General features: G+C 48.4%; 1 protein-coding gene across 1 annotated transcript in view; it reads left to right on the forward strand.

Annotated features, from left to right (window-relative positions):
• The first annotated feature begins 381 nt into the window (after positions 1–381).
• Positions 382–13229, forward strand: part of LOC138726036 (gamma-aminobutyric acid receptor subunit alpha-3-like) — a 67789-nt gene continuing 54941 nt past the window's right edge. Inside the window, exons 1-2 of the mRNA XM_069867413.1 lie at positions 382–484; positions 9621–9749. Coding sequence (XP_069723514.1) covers positions 9661–9749 — 89 coding nt within the window. The 5' untranslated portion in view covers positions 382–484; positions 9621–9660. The remainder of the gene's footprint in view (positions 485–9620; positions 9750–13229) is intronic.

The raw sequence follows: 13229 nt of genomic DNA on the forward strand, positions 1-13229 counted from the left end.
GGGTGCAAGGTGCCCTTTCTGGGGGGCTGCTGGCCACCTCCTTGCAGGGCACCCGGCGCCTTGGGGAGCTTCCCCCTTCAACAGGTAGACAGCGGGAGCAGCCAGCCTTGCTCCGCTCATCCTCCTCCGTGGGAAGGATGGCGGGGGCTGCCGCCGGGCCGTGAGGACGGGGTTTGGCGTTGGGCCTCGGCGAATCGCCGGGAGCCGTGACCCCGACCCGGGGCGGGGGGAGGGAGGGCGGCAGCGCCCGGTCCCCGCCGCCCGCCTAGCGGGGAGGGCACCTCCGCACAAAGCGGGGTGGGTACAACCCTCCTCCGGGGCGCGGGGAGGAGGAAGGCGGAGGGGAGGGATGCTGCTTGCCTCCCTCCCTCCCTCCCTGCCTCTCTCCATCCCTCGCCGCGGCCGGAGGAGCGCGCAGGCGGCGGCTGGCAGCCCCGGCCGGGCGGAGCGGCGGCGTCGCAGCCCCGCGGAGCCGGGGCAGCCGGTGAGTGCGGGCGGCGGGTCGCGTCCCCGCTTCCCCGGGCGCCGGGGGGCTCCTCTCTCTGCTCCGCGCCTCCCGGGAGGCTGCACCGAGCGGGGGGCAGAAGGGGGCTGGGGGAGAGCGCGGGGGGCTGCGCGGAGCCCCCCCGGGCGGGGATATGGAGCTCCCGAGCCCCGGCTGCTGTGTGCGGGGGAAGGGGCTCTGCCCTGCTCGCATCCCAGGCGAGGGGGCTCGGGAGGGCGGCCGCGGGGTCGGAGCATCTCTCCGCCGCTCCCGCAGCAACACGCGGGGTCGGAGCATCTCTCCTCCGCTCCCGCAGCAACTCCGAAGCAGAGCGGCTCCTCGACCCGTGCCGGGGTCCCCCCGGGGCTCCAGCCCACCGACCTCGTGCTGCCGGGGTGGAGAGCGAGGAGAGAGGAAAATGCAATGGAAGATGTCAGGATGAGGACAATACCGAGTCCCGTTCGTAGCACTGGACAGGGGAAGGGCTCGGTGGGGAGATTGCTGTAGTAAAGCAAAGTCAAATTTCCCCCTGAATCCTGCAGCCGGGCCTAATGGGCATCGATGCTGTGCCAGGGTGGGGAGGAAAAGGGGAAGAGAAAGGAGTTTGTGGGACTGCAATCTCTGAGGTTGGTATAGGAGGGAAAGTAGAAGAGCTCCAGATCTTTCCTTCTCCTCCCCAGAGTTACTGGGACTGATATGGATCATTAAAAACGAGTAGCGTAATGCAATTAAGCATTAGGCAGTCCCCACTGCAACACTTATCCATTGTTCCTCATTTTGCCTTCTGCTAGAATGATTCTTGTCTGGACAAGGGAAGTATAATTGAACAAATAGTTCATTTCCCTGGTCACTTGCATCTGTAGTCTCTCCCTTGAACCTGCTGCTGGCTGGCTGCAAACACAACAGCGTCCTCAGACAGAAACAGAAGCAGAACCCTCTGGTGAGATTCCCACGGTTGTAGGCTAGCAAGCAAGAGCAGCTCTGAATAGCTGCTCACCTGAGTTGTTGTGATGGCAGCAGCAGAGCAGGTTTGCTCCCTCATGTTTTGGTCCTCTTAGCTTCCTTGTGGTGGGTGTGAAGAAGAAAAATAACAGGTGGTGAGGTAGGTCCAGCCTACCACTAGAAGATGCTATGTGTGATTCAGGCAAGTTCTCTCTTTTCTGTTGTCTCTTAACTTTCTCTTTGCCCTGAAAGGTGAAGGATTTTGAGCTATTTTGAGGTGATGCTGTTCTGATGTACTTGACCAGCCTGTCCTTCAGCTTGTCTGTGGTGGCTGGGTGCCCTGCAGTGCGTGCACACACATAAACGGAGGCAGGAGTGTGTGAGCCTGACACTCCTGCTCTTTTCTGAGAAAGCTCTGAACAGCTGGAGGGGTTGCAGCTGCACCTGGGCCCCATGGCACATGCTTGGGTGGAGGCTGTATTCTTTCTGCTGGAATCTCCTCCTTGTTTGCATTGTGAAGCAGAGCTCAGCGTGTGGTTATGCACAGATGCATTCTCTGCACCGCTACAAGACACAGCACTGGGAGGCTGCTGCTTTTCCTCGTTTCTGGAGCTTCTTATCACAAGTCTGCATCATGCAGCTTTCCTCCTTCTGTTCTTTCTCCTTTCCTCTTTCTTCTTTGTTTGTAGACTGCCACCTGTCCCACTTCACTCTCAGCTTCTTCTTCGTCTTTTCCTCCTTAATCCGTTCTTTCACCTCAGCTTCTTTTTTCCCTAAGCAGATCTTGTCCTCGTCAGCCCGCTCCTCTCAACACTGGACAAGCAGCCCAGCCCCTCATCTCAGTAGGAGTATTCCTGCCAACTGTTTACAAAAAGTAGCACAATGCCCAGGCTGAACACTGACATAATTACATACCCAGCCAGAGAGTGTAGTAAATAATCCTGCTTTTTAAGCTTCTGCCCAGTGGTGAGTTTTTTGCCATCTCCTTTGCCCGTGGGCTGAATGTATTATACTTAGCTTGCATTTACTTATATTCTGGAAACACTAAGTCAGCGCAGTCAGTGCACAGATATATGGTATCAAAGTGGAGATACACTGATGTCTTGCACCATGCACACTTACTGTGCCTGTAAGCTTCGTGTGTCTGAATACGCATCATATGGCTGGGCTTCTGGGTTCAGGCTTTGACAGTCATGCTTGGCAAGTGTAGTCAGGGAAGGAACAATTGCTGAGGTGTAGATGTTGTTCCATCAGTGAAGGAAAATAGCTGTGGGGTAAAGATCAAGAGCACCAGTAAAAAGCGCAGGGCTTGGCTAGCTATGTTTGCATTGGTTAGGATGCTAGCTAGTTTTCCAAGGATTTGTGTGTGCGTATGATTGCGGACTGTGGGTATTGTCGGCACAATTGTGTTTCCAGTTGTACTTGTGAACCCGAGTCTGTCTGCAGTTGCTTTGATTGTGAGTCTGTCTGCAGTTGCAGTAGCTGTGAATCAGTGTCTGCCTGTAATTATGTGGGTGAATCAGTGTTGGCTTGTTACACTTAGAGTGCAAACGGTTTCCTGTAGCAGTTGTGGGTGTGAATCACTACAGTCCCTCTGGATGCGTCTTTGAGTAGAGAGATGCAATACTGGGATTAATTTCGTTTTGATGAGGAAAAACTGTCAAGCAGCTTCTTGTTTTCAAAAATTAAAGCTGGGTTGGGAGCTGGGCATGGAGTTTGTTTCTCCATTGCCAGCTTTCTACAGAAGAGATCCACTTTAAGGCTTGCTCCCAAGATTTTCACATTGATCTGAACCTTTAATGTTGTTGTCTCTGGTTCAAATGTTCTCTTCTGCTGATATCTCTTGCAGAGCTGCAGACAATGCATTTGGTAACCATCACGTGTGCCTTATACCTTATATGTATTGGCAGATTAATGGGAAGGTTGTTTATGGCTTGTGCAGTGTGTATGTTTGTGGGGACAAGCCAATGCACGCACCTCTGTTAGGACAGCACATTTTCATGCTTCTGAGTCAAAGACTGTGTGGTTCCTCTGCCATGTGCCTCTTGCTGTGAGCCAGTGCTGTTTCTCTAAGTAGATCATAAACACCAAGTTTGATTCAGGTAGGCGGAGGTACTGCTGCCTGTTTCTTGTTCTTGGATTCCTATAAAATGCTGTAATAGCTTTTGGCCTTCAGCAGCATCTGTATGGCACAAAGCAGCACAGAACTGAGAGGCAAGTTGGAGAAGTCTGGGCTATCTCAGTTAATCAAAGCAGAGCACTACCCTTGGTTGAGGCTAACAAACCAAGCCTTCCCCCTGCGCTGGCTGGTGCAGGTACAGCGCGCTGCTGGCAGGACTGGACTGCTTCCAGTACGCACTGGCTTGGCTGTCTCTGCCTGCATTGTGCAGCGTACACCCCAGTTAGCTCATTTCAGAACAAAGGAATGCAAGCAACCAGTAGGACAAGGGTCTTGTGAAACACTACAGTGTCTTATTCCATCATTTCCAGGCTTCCAGATGAACCCTGTCTGCCCACTTCTGCCCCTGCCCTCACATAAAATGACAATTTTATTCCAAGGGCCCCTAGTTTTTAGCTGAAGTGATTGAGAACTGAAGCAAAACCTCCCTAGTAGGGACACAGGGCAGCATGTGCATCACCTGCATTTATTGCTGCTGTGCTGAGCTCCTGCTGGCTGCCAGTCTCTGCAGAGAGAGCTTGGAGCTTTACCCAAAGAAGGGCTAGAAAAGGCATAGCAATGATCACCAGAAGGCTCACGAAGAATTGTGGATGACTGGGCAGAGCATAGCCTGTGCAGTCTGGATGATTTTGGAATCCTTGAGAGATGTCAGAGGACTTCTCCTGATGTCTCTTGCAGAAGCTCCAGTACAGTGAGGAAGGTCTTTAAGGAGCTTCTTGTGCTGTGCAAGCGCACCTGACTCTGGGGGTAAACACGCAGCTGTTGTTGGAGTTGCTGTGCTGCTGTGTGGGTGAGTGGATGTGCTTGGCACTCACCGGGTCTAGATCACCCTCTTCTCCTTGGGTGGAAATGCTTGTATCTGGGCTTTTTGACACACAGTGTCAGCTCCTCATTGCACACCTCTCCCTGAGTTACCTGACCTGGGAAAGATGTGAAGCAGCTGGGGTTCTGGGAGCTGTGTGCTGAGTGAGAGCTGGAAGTGCTCAGCCATCCTTCAGCTGATGTGGCTGGTGTAGCTGCATGGCCTGTGGGTCACAACATCTCTGGGCACAGCAATGAGGCAAATATATTCTTTGGGCTGCTTCATGAGTGCTGCCTGCATGATGACACTATTGCTAAGTCAATGTTTGTTTGCTTGACTGTGTGAGTTCCAAGGAGGCAGTAACTTGGGAGAAATGCTGATGTGACTCTCACAAACATACCCAGGTGGGTTTATGGGTCTCTTCTGTCTTCATTCCCTTTCTGAAGCTTCCAGTCTTCTGTCTCTGGGCTGTTCTCCCAGATATTTTTTGCAAGCTTTACCTTTCAGTCTCCACCTCTGGAGCTCTATCTGTCTTTCCCTTGTCAGCAGTAAGCCTGTGCTAATCACTCTTTCCTAGGGAGGCATTTCAGAATATTTAATGGTTTCTAGAATAAGGATTTCTGAAAATATCAGCCTCAGTATGCCAAGTCAGGAGATATCCAATGTTAACTCAGTTACTGGGGTACCTTGCATATCAGCACTTTTTTGGTTTCCAAACCCACCTCAGCAGGAGCTGGAGCATGTTGCTGTCTTGGGGATGACGAAGCTTGTCCAATTCCTTCTTCCAAAACCGTGCATCCAGCATGAAGTGTGTATTTCTCGGGAGCGTTGTTATGCTATGATGCTCTTGAGATTGGACAGACTGCGTGTGTTGGAGAAGAGTGGGTTTGTTTATGATGCCTTTAGGTATATGGTTATAAAGAAACCTGCCAAAATCCAGTGTGTACAGAATTATAAACTCCAAGTATTGTTGGATTCCAGCTGCAAAGTGTTAGCAGGGCTTCTTAGAAAATCTGCATTTAATTCAGCTGTGGAGGTTACCAGCAACTGCAGAATTAGTGATGAATGCATTTGCTAACTGTGCCATTAAGAAATGAGCAATGGACAGACGGAGCAAAGAAGTGCAGAGCTGCTTTGAACATAAGCCATCCATTTAGGCTCCATCTTGCATAGGCATAGACACAAACCAGAAGCTATAGGGTGATGTTCTTTAAATTATGTGAAAGAAAGGTCAGTCTAAGGAATTGTACCATTCTTCTCTGAGCTTAGAATAGGAATCTTTGCATTCTGTGTTTTTCTTCATGGTTAGTACGCACTTTCAGTGAGACCTGTAAGAGATTTGAGGTTTTTTTCTTCTTTGAAACTATTACCATCCAATTAACATTTCTAAACCCTTGCTTAGCTACATGCAGTTAAATGCATGTTGGCTACATCCTCCCTTCCCAGAAGACCAAGGATCCCTGCAGGTATTCAGATCAAGACATTGAATGTTTCAGAGCCTTCCTGAGTGAGAAGTGACAGCTGAAAAGCATTTTGTTTAAGTGCCTTCTGTGAGGACAGCACTAGTTTGGGCTGGAAGATCCCCAGTGTTACTGTTCCCGAGACATTTGTGAATGTTTTCATTCCTTTCCTTTGCTCGAGATGGTGCTGTGTGCCAAGGGACCCTTTCCTGCTTGCCCTGCTGTGAGCAGTGACTGCTGTGGGGCAGGCAGTTTTCTCCAAGAGCAATTCTCCTTGCTAAAATCTAAGGAGCTCAGTTACTGGGCTGTTGAAATCAGAATTTGTTTTACAAACTTGCTACATCAGGAACCTTGTTATTTGAGAGGCTATCTGGCCAGTAGCTATTTGGCTTATGAAGCACTTGCACCAGATAAGGTTTTGTGTGTCCCTGGTGCTGTGCCTGGACTAGCTAGAGCCCCAGGAGGGGGAAGAGGTGATGCTGACACCTATTGTGCTGTGGTGACCACTCTAGGCTCTGGCTATCGAGAGCTTTGGAAGGCCTCTCAAACTGTATGAAGGATGAAACCTCCTTCTCCGCAAAAGCCTCCTTGCGTTCTCCAGAGACGTTTCCTGACCAGCAATAGGGTGATGAGCACCAGCACTGTTCCCTCTGCTGCTCCTCCAGCACTGCCTGGCCAGCCTGATTCAATATCACAAAGCTACCAGGGCTCACCACCAACAAATAAAGCCCTTGTGTTAATCAGGAATGTCAACCACAATCCTCAGGACTGGGTCTGCTTCTAAGCTAAAGAACAAGGAAAATGCTGCACACCCTCTTCTGTCCAGCTCCCCAGGAAAAGTACAACACAAGAATCAAAGGAAAGTGGTAGAAAACAGTGCAAAGCTATTTTTCCTTGCTGAGTTGTCCTTCTCGAGTCTGTAAGTGCAGCCTTAGTAAACCAGCCATCCATGAACTCTCGCACCCCATTTTGGGTGCATTCTCTATGCCAGCAAACTGAGCTGTACCTGGCAAAGTAATCATTTGGGCAAGTAATGAAAACTTATTTTTCTCCCACTGCAGGTATATAGAACTTGCTCTCATGCTTAAAATGTGACTTAAGCTCATATTTAACTTTATTCCAGCAGTCCTGTTACCCTTGGCTAGCATATTCCTCAACAGAACAATCCAAAGTAGAAAATTAGTCCTTCATCTCCATATAATATTGAAGGTAAACTGAACAAGGTTTGGTTGAAATGCGGTTGTTTTGAAGTTCTTGGCAGAGGCAAGCATGTCTTACACCAGTTTGTTTACCTTGCTGCCTCATTTTTGGTCATCTTCTCTAGCTGCTCTGTCCCACCTTTGATGCATAATCTCTCCTACAGGCCACAGTCTCACCAAATCTAATAAAGATGGTCCAAGATTTTCTAGAGAAGTCAGAATGGTTCCTGCAGTGCCAGGAGTTACCTGCTACAAAACTGGTGTCCTGGTTTGTGTGGGTATCCCTGACCAAAAACTGCTGGCAGTGCAAATTCTGCCAGAATAAGCAATATTGAAATCAGCAGTTGAATGGGAAAGTTATTTTCAATGAAATTCTTCAGTGGTGCTGTTTGGAGGAGAGGGAAGCCAGCAATATGGCTTTTTTTCTTTTGACCAGTGTTTGAAATGTCTTACAAAAAAAATCACCCACAACCAAGCAAAAAAACCCAATTAAATCCTATTGTATAATATGCAAGCTTGAGTGAAATTAAATGGAAAAGTTAAAAGGAAATCTGTTGAGGAGCTGCTAATTGAATGAGTTTTGAATTTTCCTTGTGAGAAACATCAACATTTCAGCTGTCCTTGTTGTGATTTGGAACAAGTTTCCCCTAACTGTTGGAATTCCCCACAGAACAGATGTTCAGTCTCTTAATTTGTGCTTCATCAGCAAATACTTGAATTTCCAAGACTGCGTGTCCCTTCTCAACGGGAGGGTGGCAGGAGCCAGAGGAGCCATCCCGAATCAGGGCTTGTCTCACCAGGGGTTTAGGCGTGCCCGTGTCAGAAGGCTCCTGCAGCCCCTGGTAAGTGTGTGCTCCTTTGGTGTGATGGCTGCGCTTCCCTACGTAGCATCATGTTTAAATAAGGCCCCCACACACCAACAAATGCTAACATGCTCAACATAAATCCATGTACTGATATTTCCAAGAATTTTAGATGAGTGATGGGTAAGATAAAGGTAACACATGTCTGAAGTATGCTCTATGCAAGGCAGTGATGTGGCCCAATGGTATTTTTTTTTTCCAGTGCCTGCTGTTAGTGAATAACTCAACAGAATAAAAGCTGAGGTGAATGGATAAAGGCTTGTAATATCTGGCTCTTATCTTCTGCCTGTGTGGCAGCTCATATCCTCCTAGACCTGTACTGAGGTAATAAGCAGGGATCAGGCACAGCACCCAGGAAGGCTGTAGGGCTGAAGTTGTGTAGGGGAAGCAAAATACAGTATTGTGGTGTAACTCATGAACCAGGCTGTCCTTGTGCTCCTTCTTGTCTTCCAGTCATCTGTGAGGGGGTAGCTGGATACACATTTCTGCACATATGTAATACGTGTGTTCTTTAGGTGTTTCTGTCCTGCTCAGTTGTGCTCCCTGCTCTCTCTGCGTGAGGTTTCTTCTAGGGGTTCCTGTCATCCATGTGCAGAAGCCCCTGCTCCTTGGCAGCACTTGCACAGCTCACTTGCCCCCTTTATCCTGGGGACTGAGTTTAGGAGGTAGGATTTGGCTTTCAACTCAGAATCTCCTTTGGTGCTGGAAGGAGCTGCCTGAGGCTCTGCAGTGTCGATGCCTTTGAGTGGGGAAATCCACAGGTCAGATCTGGCTGGCAACAACGTTGTCTCCTGGTTTCTGCAGGCTGTGATTCAAACAAGCCTTCATTTACAGCTTTAGGGGGTTCACACTGGCTGATTATACCGGGCTACAATGGTGCTGACCCTCTGCTGGCTGAATCCCGTGTGTGCCAAACACAAGGTGTCACGTTGGGAAGACTTTACAACAAAATGTGGGTTTAGAGGCTACTGCTTGGCAGTGTTGATCCAGGGTGCATCAATATAATGAGATGCATAAAAGGAGAAGGCAGTTAAGTGTGCAATAACATCACAATAAAAGTAAAACTGAGCATTAATGAAAAAATCTGAGCACACTAAGTGCAGTACAGTTAAACTCTCCTACTACCTTGGGCCTCAGTGCCCAAACTTAATAATAATTTCTGGTAGTGTTATTACCAGAATTGCATGAGGGTCTAACTGTCTAGAAAAAAATGGATCTTGAGACTTTGCAAGTAGTTCTGACACATGGGTGTCCTCAAGGCAGCACAGGTAGGGGAGGGACCTGGGGGCTGCTGCAAGGGGAGGGTGGTGACTGAGCATATCGGAGGAGAAAAAGGAAGAATCAATGGGTGGAAGAAAACCAAGTGCAGATATTTTGGAAGTGGAGCTATACAGTAGCTGGAAGGTGCAGAAGCACCTAGATATGCTGTGAACATGGGATGAGGGTTTGTATGTTTATGTATATGCTTGGCTCCGACCCTATGCTGTGACTTTGCTGGGGCCGACAGATGCTGCTGCTTTTAGTCCCTGGGGGGATCTCTGCGACTCCAAATACAGGGTCCCAGAAATACTGACTGCTGGCTGACGTGGATGCACTGCTGGAAAAAAATGAACTAAGCAGATTGCTTCCCTCTGAGTGATTAAAATCTCTTTTTCTCTTCTTTCCTCCCTCTCTGTGCCCACCTCTGGCAGGTTTTGGAGGCTTGCTTGCCAGTCGCTGCATGCTGAGGCCATGGCGCTGCGGCTCCCGGGAACGGGATCACTCTCTCTCGCTAGCCTTGGAATCCTAGTCCTGATTTTGGCTCTCCCTGCTGCTGCTGGGTAAGGTGGTGAGTGCTGAGGTTGTTGGCTAAGGCTGCAGTCCTCTTGCTGTGTTTGGATAGCCTAGGGCCAATATGCATGTGAGATAGTCCAGGGCAAAGTATGAAAAAGCGTCTCTGCTGTGTTTGACCCTCCCCTTGTCCCTGTCCCCATGCCTTTCACCCAGGGGCTGTTCAGTCCCTCGTGGCTAAACTGACTGATTACATTAGCGTTATTTGAAGTGCTCTCAATAAGGACAGTTGTCAGCAGTTTTTGCAACAAAACCAATTTTCAGATTTGGCCTCCACACAATTCAGTTCAGGCAAGGACTTGGCTTGGCTGAGTTTTAACCTGGAAGAGAGACTCCCCTACCTTTAATATTTCAATACTTCTTTAAAAAAAGAAAAGAGGATGAAACTGCTTCAGCTCTTTGGCTGTTTATGGTGTAAGGACCCACAAACAGCACACCTGACTGGCTGTGGGAGGGGGAGGTTCTGGCCAGCCCTGGCTGGGTGTGCTGCTCGCTCTCTGCCTGCCTTAGGTGTGCAGGCTCCAGCTGTCCCAGCACAGACAGAGCTGCCACCAGCCTTACCTTTCCAGCCTCTGGGAGCTATTGAGAGAAGATGAAAGCCTTTTAGTCCATGACAGGCTCTGCAGCCCTCCTTTACATCCCATCGAAGGCTCTGCTGAGGCTTGGTGAGCTGAGAGAGCCCTTCGAGGAAGAAAGGCGGAGACACCCCCAGCACAGCCTGGCAGCAAGTGGGGAGGAGCTCTACAGAGAGGGAGGACAAATGCAAATAATACATGATTTCTATAAAAACCTTAGAAAACCCTTTATTATGTCAGATACGGACACTGAAATGCTGTCTGCTGAGTTACAAGTCCAGCAACAATCGAGGATTTTTATGCATGAAAAAATGTCAGTGCTGCTACTCCTGCTTCACCCACGTACCCCTCTGTGTGCAGCCGTTTGTCCAGCTGCACTGTCCTGCCCAGACCACTTCTCCTGCTTGAATCTAATTTTGCGTAAGCAAATGCCTCCTGGGCACACCTTGACATGTCGATGCTGACTCTTGTATCAATGTGTAGCTGCCTGCACGGGCAGCCACAGGCACTGGCCTCTCACCTTCCTCTCCATCCCCCTGAGGCTGGGTCATCATCCCCATGCTGGCTTTGCGGGGGCATCAGCAGCCCCTGTGCCTGCAACCCTGCCTCTGCCTTCCCCTCTGCTGCCCTTTTGCTTCACATCACATGTTCACTGATGCTGCTCCTGCTCCCTCGCCACCTGCCATGCGGGTGTTGTTCTGGTCCGCAGGAGGATTTGTTTCCAAAACTGCACAAGAGGGGACCCTTGTTCAGAGGTTAGCGTGCTGATGTGGCAGCCAGCTCTCCTGAGAGCATGTGCACAGGGGTGGGTGGCGAGGTAATGACTTTTCCTCAAGACTATCCTAATTAAATTTGCTATAAAACTCTGTCTTCCCTGCCTAAAGGCTTTTAATTATTTTAAAACCATGATCCCCATACCTCTTTGCAGTTCCTTAAAGTGCTTTACTGAGGCTTTGAGAGAGATAAATGAGACCTGATTTTACTCCTCGCTAAAGGGAGGTTTTAGTTTTATGTTAAGGTTAGGTGAGCCAGCCAGACCTTGGCAGGATTGGGGAATTAGCCTAAATCAGATGCCCAGAAGAGGTGCTGCTGGCTCTCCCCTGTCTGCACCTTTCCCTTGCCCTGTCTGCTCTCCTCTTTCCCTGGTGCCTCCCAAATGAATCCCATGTTGTTAGCATTGAAGTCAAAACCTCACATGTCAGAATAAGTAGAACAGCTTTGAAATTTGTAAACTCATTTTTCCCATCACTGTTGAGCCTCTGCCAGGAATTCCTTCACAAAAATCTATCCTCTCACTCTTTATGTTATGGGTAATTTTTAAAGATAGCTTATAAAACATTGATGAATGAGCTTTCATGAGCATGCTAGCTATTCATAAGTTAGATATAGTTATATGCCCATCAGCAGACACTGGTAAAGATTGCTTTTAACCATGACATCTATTGAAAGCTGGTACGATTGAAACCTCACTAATTACAGTAGGCATTTGTTAAATTCCTTGAAAAACTATTTACCTGCAGGGAGTTCAGTTTTTTCAAATATTTCAACTCCAGACGAAAAGCCGAAACCAGTGTTTTGATTTGAATGGGAAGTCTTGAAGGCTGTGATGTGGTTCATAATATCACTGGTGTTTTGAACCTGATAGGTTGTGTTAGGCCTGGGTAAGGTGTTTCCCTGGCCATGCCTCATCCCTCGTACCCTTTGGGAAGTACAGTTTAAGCGCTTTATTACCCTCATTGGGCTCTTGCAAGCTGAGCTTCCTGGCTTGACCACTTTTCCCATGATAGCAGATACTGGTTTGCTAAAAACCAGGGGCCAAGCAGCCTTATGAGAAGCAAACCTCAAGCACTTGAAGTGCAATTTCCCTGAGTGTTTGGGCATTGATGCTGACACAAATTAATGTCAAAATTGCCCAAAATGGAATATTTTAATTAGATGCAGTGTGCTGAGTAATATCAATTCCACCTGACTCTAAAAGTACCTATACCTAGCTCTCAATTTTCCCTCTTTTGCTAGAAAATACTTTTTCCTCTTCTTTTATTTTACAGAACCTAGTTTTTCTATTGGGAGTATTTCCAAATAGACCAGTAGTGTCAAGCGTAACTAGTCCAACCAGATAGGATGTAGCAGGATTAATCTTTGAACTCCTAAAATTATATCCTTCTTTCTGTTTTCTTTTTCTCCAGTTACTTCTGACACGTGCTTAAACCAGTGACTGAACATGAACTGGAGCAAGAGAAAATGAATCTGGGGAGGAGAAGGAAAGGGACAGAAGTGTTAGAAAGCAACAATTTAGGGGCTTCTGTTCCCCATCTGTGTGGGGAGTGGCACACTGCTTCAAAGGTCATAGGTGTCTTCCCTGGTAATTCCACCCATGTCTTGCACCACCTAGTTTGGTGCGTTCGTGGTCTCCTTCTGGTCAGTGCTCTGCAGTCTCATATCTCTTCCCTTAGTCACATTGGGCTGATTTGTCAGCTGGAGCTGTCCCTCTCCCAAGGGTCTCCTGGTGTAACTTCTGAGAATCCCTCCACTCCTTCAGCCTTTTTTCCTCTTGCCTGGCTGTGCTTTCTCAGCCATCCTGCTGCCTCTCTGTGCCTCTTAATCTTTTTTTGGCCTCATTAATGTCTCTTTTATTTCCTCTTCCATCTTCCTTGCAATCTCTGCATCTCTATAGATTTTTCTTTTGGTTTTCTGTTACTTAATCTTCTGCCTTTCCATTTGTTTTGGTCCTAACAGCTATTTCTGCTGGGGAAAGCCGTGCTTAGAGCCACAGCACCAGTACTCTGTGTTGTCTGAAATGTCTTTTAGAGACAGTCAGTTTCAGAAGGATTCGCAGGCTCCTTTTCTGTTGATTGAAAGGGAGACATGAAATGCAAATGTATTATTTGAGACCCT

Source organism: Phaenicophaeus curvirostris, chromosome 13, assembly GCF_032191515.1.
Source record: "Phaenicophaeus curvirostris isolate KB17595 chromosome 13, BPBGC_Pcur_1.0, whole genome shotgun sequence".
Taxonomy (NCBI): domain Eukaryota; kingdom Metazoa; phylum Chordata; class Aves; order Cuculiformes; family Cuculidae; genus Phaenicophaeus; species Phaenicophaeus curvirostris.